The sequence below is a fragment of the Pangasianodon hypophthalmus genome, chromosome 1, assembly GCF_027358585.1.
Source record: "Pangasianodon hypophthalmus isolate fPanHyp1 chromosome 1, fPanHyp1.pri, whole genome shotgun sequence".
NCBI lineage: Eukaryota > Metazoa > Chordata > Actinopteri > Siluriformes > Pangasiidae > Pangasianodon > Pangasianodon hypophthalmus.
Window position 1 is genome coordinate 33,790,686 of NC_069710.1, and position 6,243 is coordinate 33,796,928.

Below are 6,243 nucleotides of genomic sequence, written 5' to 3' on the forward strand. Positions count from 1 at the left end.
TTTACTTATGCCTATTTTATACATTTTACACACTATTTGTAGAACACACACCCTCCGTAGATGTCCGTAGATACATCCTCGAAATCACCTGGAATACGATAGCAACCAGTTAAGATTCCATAGCAAGCACCTAGCTGCATTATAACAACCACCTATAAACAACGTTGCAACCACCTGGGACACAATAACAAACACTGAACACACCAAAAACCAGCAGCAACTTCATAGCAACTGCCTAACTACATTCTAGCAACCACCTGGGATAACATAATGAACACCATAGTAAATTTCTAGCAAACATCCTGATCTGATTCAGTCTATCAAGCTCTATTAAGAAATAAGGGCTATACAGTGAGCATAGGATTCTACACTCCTTAAATAAATTCCCCCTTAAGTACAAGTACAAGCTAAAATAAGATTCTTGTTTTTTTTAACTTTTAACATTTTAAGATTGAAACATGTTTAACTTTATAACATTTTAACCTGTGCATGTCTGTGAGTGTGTATTTTATTTGTGTGTATGTGTCTAAAATGATAATAATTGTACATGTTGAGTGATTATATGTCCATATGTTGTGTGTCTATAAGTTACCTTACATATTTACATTCACACAATATGTAGACACATAATGCCTGTGACACTGCGGGACAGTAAAAGGCTGCACACACACATACACAGAGGCATTAAGTGCGGGGTAACGTGCTCTTTATTACCCTTAAAAGTGAAAGTGAAACTTATGGTACCACTCCGGCAGTCCAAAACAAACGCGGTGCTGGAAGGGCGCTGACTTTTCAGCACCACGCTGTCAGTCGCGCGAGGAGCTTTTGATGTTTTACGTGCGTGATTACGTGGTGTTTTATGTTTTACATACCACATACTGTAGATATAAACTGAAAGCAGGTGGGATCACGCACGAACATCTTCATTATTTTATATGTGCGTTTGTATGTGTTTTTTTCAGTAGGCATCATAAAAAAAAATGTGTGTGTGGTTTTGTGTGTGTGTGTGTGTGTTTTGACTCCCCCTCTTGACTTCTTCCTCTGTGGAATAAACCAGTTCCTTTTTAAGTGAAACTCCATTTTGTGGAATAAGGAAGCAAATCATTGGCAGGAGAAAAACACAGTAAGTATGTAAATGTAAAGCTCTAATATGTGAATGTTGTGAATGTGCACTAGACGAAGCACAGTTCAGTTGATTTGTACTGAAGTTGTAACTTCCACAGTTTACTGTAGGACCTGATTTCCCTGTAAGTGAAGCGTGTGATGATACAGAGTTAGATTTAACACCGCCATGTTGGAGTGAAGTAAATATGTGGCCTGCAGTGTTTCTCTCTCTAATGAAGCGCTGGAGCGTGAGGCGTCTCTTCCAATTCGGGAAAATCGCTAGTTCTTTTAAAATGGTGTCACTGGGCTCAGTGCTTCATTTGGAAATCTGCAACTTTTTGTAGATTTGAGTCCCTGTACTCCCTAAAAACCTGAATGACTGGATGTGGGATGTTAAGGCCATTGAATTGCTGCCAGTCAGAGCCATGTGCAGGTTGACAGCATTTAGCCTCCTTGTAAGAGGTTCTAAAAACCTTCCACAATCAGGCTAACATTATGACTGCTAGTCGTGGGAACGGTCACCAAACTGATTCATCAGTGACCTTCAAATTCGCTCTCTCTCTCTCTCTCTCTCTCTGTGTGTGTGTGTGTGTGTGTGTGTGTGTGTAGGTTTACAGGTGTAGTCAGTAGGAGGAGACATGACCTCCAAAATGAGTGAATCTGTGAAACAGGACTTAAAGAAAAATGAGAGGTGAGTGAAGGGTGTGACTCAGTGAAAAACAGAAATGTTCTCACATTCACCAACACTAAACAGATCAGACTCTGATGTGTTTCTGTGAAAAGTGACTAGTGAATAGTTTAATTCAGCAGCTTTGTCTCAAGATGTTCAAAACCAGCTGATGATTAGTGACATTAAGCTACTGAGTAACACGTCTAACCCCAAGTTGTCCCTGTAGCTGGATAAAGTATGAAGGTTAAAGAATCGTATCAGTGTTAATAAGGAATATCATCAGATTTTAACTACAGTTGAATTATTCAGTATTGCTGCAGAACAGTAATAATGATGCAGTGGTTGTGTGTGTTTAGTCTGATTCAGGGTGAGAGATCAGACTCACCTGAACCCAGCTGTGTGTCCATGAAGAGTGACACGTCAATGGATAAACCAATAGCCTTTAAAGACACAGACTGTGCTACTGATCTGAGGTGAGGACAGTTTAATGTATGAGTGCAGTGTTTTATCACTCACACTCTCATAATCAAACATCTCTCAAATATCTGTGTATTCACTGGTTTGTGTTTGTAGTTATGAATATAATTTATCGTCCTTGTTAAACTTTTAACAAGTGTTTTGTTTGTTCATAGACCGCAGAAGAATAAATCAAAAATCACTGAGAAGAGTCATTTGGAGGCCATATTCAAGGTGTGTGTGTCTGCAACTTTTACTAATCCCAGCATTTTAATTAATATCTCAATCTGTCTGCTGCCAGAGATTTGAGTAATCATTACACCTATTCCACTCTCACTGCAATGTGACAGAACAAAATACTGAGCAACACTAAGAGAGCACACGAGTGTATTGTGTTTTCCTCATTGGTTTCAAACACATAGAAATGCTCAATGACTCACCTTCATTATTTTGCTCGTCTGTGCCCTCAGCTGAAACCAGTTTGTCTGGATGCCACCTATTGAATAGACCTGGAATACACAATTTTAATCCCAAAGCTGTATTTAGTGCAAAACTTTTTATTTATTACATCTGCTTGTAGAAGCTTTATGATTAATGATAGAAAATGTAGTTTTATATTTCAGTAATATAAAGTTTTCAGTAATGAACACATACTCATGTGACATTATAGTGTTTTTGTATTTTTTTCCTTTCTGTTTCAAATCAGGATCTGGAGCACAAAGTCATCACTCTGTTAAAGAATGAGCTGAAGAGATTTAAGAAGCTCCTGAGTCCAGATTACCCAGCATGCTCTGAGAGGGAGGTGGAGGATGAGGAGGATCAGAGCAGTGTCAGAGAGGGAGCGCTGAAGATCACACTGCACGTCCTGAAGAAAATGAACCACACAGATCTCGCTAACACACTGCAGAACAGTAAGAGCTCATGGGGTTATAACATCACTGTAACTATAGAGGAAGGAAATTGCTCTAAATTTATTAAACATGTCATAATGATATGCTTTATAATATATAATAACAGATCAGTACTGACATTACATATCCTATACAGATATGAAAATATCAATAGCAAACAGAGATGATCAGAGTTTACATTTTATTCTTCTTTTTATCAGAACACATCTCTGTGTACCAGCAAAAACTCAAATCCAAACTGAGAGAGAAATGTAAAAGAATTAATGAAGGAATCTCGCAGCATCGAAGCTCAGCACTTCTGGATGAGATCTACACAGATCTTTACATCACAGAGGGCTGGAGTGGAGACGTCAATAATGAACATGAGGTGAGACAGATTGAGACTGCGTCCGTGAGACCAGCAACACAGGAGACACCCATCAAATGTAATGAGCTCTTTAAAGACAAGTCCATCAGAAGTGTGCTAACTAAAGGAGTTGCTGGAATTGGGAAAACAGTCTCTGTGCAGAAGTTCCTTCTGGACTGGGCTGAAGGAAAAGCAAATCAGGATGTCAACTACATGTTTCCACTTCCGTGTAGGGAGCTGAATTTGATGAAGCAGAAAAATCTCAGTCTGATGAATCTTCTTCATCACTTTTTCCCAGAAATAAAAGAATTACAATTAATAGACTGTAATGTTCACAAAGTGATATTCATCTTTGATGGTCTGGATGAGTGTCGACTTCCTCTAAATTTCCAGAACAGTGAGAGGTTGTGTGATGTGGCAGAGTCAGCTTCAGTGGATGTGCTGCTGACAAACCTCATCAAGGGGAATCTGCTTCCCTCTGCTCTCCTCTGGATAACCTCTCGACCAGGAGCAGCCAGTCAGATCCCTCCTGAGTGTGTAGACCAGGTAACAGAGGTACGAGGGTTCAGTGATCCTCAGAAAGAGGAGTACTTCAGGAAGAAGATCAGTGATCAGAGCCTGGCCAATAAAATCATCACACACATGAAGTTTTCAAGAAGCCTCTACATCATGTGCCACATCCCAGTCTTCTGCTGGATCTCAGCCACTGTTCTAGAGAGAATGTTGGGTGAAGCAGAGAGTGGAGAGATCCCCAAGACTCTGACTCAAATGTTCACACACTTCCTGATCTTTCAGATCAAACACAAGGACCAAAAGTACCATCAGAAATGTGACCCTGATCCTCAGCAGACCACAGAGAGTATCCTGGCACTGGGAAAACTGGCTTTCCAACAGCTGGAGAAAGGAAACCTGATCTTCTATGAGGAAGACCTGAGGGAGTGTGGCATTGATGTCAAAGAAGTGTCAATGTACTCAGGAGTGTGTACCCAAATCTTCAGAGAGGAGTTTGGGCTTCACCTGGGGAAGGTGTTCAGCTTTGTTCATCTGAGTGTTCAGGAGTTTCTGGCTGCTTTACATGAGTTTCTCTCTTTCATTAACAAAAAGAATGCAACACATCAAACCTGGTTTGGTCTTTTATCCAAATCAAACGTGTCTGATTTCCTGAGAAGTGCAGTGGACAAGGCCTTACAGAGTAAGAATGGACACCTGGACCTGTTCCTCCGCTTCCTTCTGGGTCTCTCACTGGAGTCCAATCAGACTCTCTTACGAGACCTAATGCCCCAGACAGGAAGCAGCTCTCACAGTGAAGAGAAAACAGTCGAGTACATCAAGAAGAAGATCAGGGAGAATCCATCTCCAGAGAAATCCATCAATCTGTTCCACTGTCTGAATGAACTGAATGATCATTCTCTAGTGCAGGAAGTACAGCATTACCTGAACAGAGGAGATGACAATCATCTCAGTGGAGTCAGTCTCTCTCCTGCTCAGTGGTCAGCTCTGGCGTTTGTGTTGTTGAACTCAGACAAGAATCTGGATGCGTTTGATTTAAGGAAATATGATAGATCAGAGGAATGTCTTCTGAGGCTGCTGCCAGTGGTCAAAGCATCCAGAAAAGCTGTGTAAGTAATTTTAAAATTATTTCATAAATGTATTACTAACTACCTAAATGCAGTATTTATTATTTTAAATTAACACTAATGACGCTGCACTGATGGGGATAATGCTTATCATTAATTACTCTAATCAGTTCACTGTTATTCTGTATGTAAGGAGAATGAGGGAGCTTATTGAAGAGAGCATCATTAAATAAATAACTATTTTTTTCTCTTTGGTTAAGTGCTTTTTTCTGCTTACCTTTGTACATTTAAATACCAAATCTAATTACTGAGGTAAAATAAGATTGTTCTAAGTTTGAATTTATTCAACACTCAATGGCATATTTATTTAAAAACACAAAACAATCAAAATAAGGTAAAATGTGCATAAAATGTATAGATCTAAGATATAACAGTAAAAAAGAGAAAATATATTAATTTATTGGGAAAAACATTACAGAAATGTCAGGTTTCAGCCCAGTAAACACATGTATGCTTGAAATGTGATTATACATAATTTGTACATATATACAGTTAATTTAATTGATAAAAACACAAATATTCATACACTTTTTTAACTGCAGGTCTGGACTGCACAATATAGCATGAATATTGTATTTTATAGTGAAAAACTCAATCCTAGAAAATCTGCAGACCCAGATGGTTTAGATGTTTACTACTTAAACCTCCCGCTGCTAAAGCTCCCGCTGCTAGAGGATCGTCCTCTGTCACCTCCGTTCCTTAGTGAGCACAGTGATCGACCCACTGCAGTTTGCATATCGGCCTGGCATCGTTGTGGATGACGCAGTGAGCTACCTGCTGCACCGGGCACTGACTCAACTGGAGGCCACCGGGAGCACTGTGAGAGTCATATTCTTTGACTTCTCCAGTGCTTTCAACACGATACAGCTAGCACTACTGCGTGGGAAGCTGGAGCGGTCGGGGGTGGATGATCACCTGGCTGCATGGACAATTGACTACCTCACCAACAGACCACAGTATGTAAGGTTGCATGACTATGTGTCTGAAGTGGTAGTCTGCAACACCGGGGCTCCCCAGGGCACGGTGCTCTCCCCATTCCTTTGCACACTGTACACCTCAGACTTCAGTTATAACACCAACACCTGCCACCTCCAAAAGTTCTCAGATGATACAGCCATT

The 6,243-nt window shown here is 40.2% G+C and overlaps 1 protein-coding gene across 1 annotated transcript; it reads left to right on the top strand.

Moving 5' to 3' along the window:
• Positions 1-986: 986 nt before the first annotated feature.
• LOC117598280 (protein NLRC3-like) lies at positions 987-5,110 on the top strand. Its single transcript, XM_053235399.1, has 6 exons — positions 987-1,123; positions 1,714-1,795; positions 2,131-2,247; positions 2,407-2,464; positions 2,937-3,141; positions 3,342-5,110. The coding sequence occupies exons 2-6, from the start codon at positions 1,743-1,745 to the stop codon at positions 5,108-5,110; spliced, it is 2,202 nt and encodes a 733-aa protein (XP_053091374.1). The 5' UTR covers positions 987-1,123; positions 1,714-1,742.
• Positions 5,111-6,243: the final 1,133 nt, after the last annotated feature.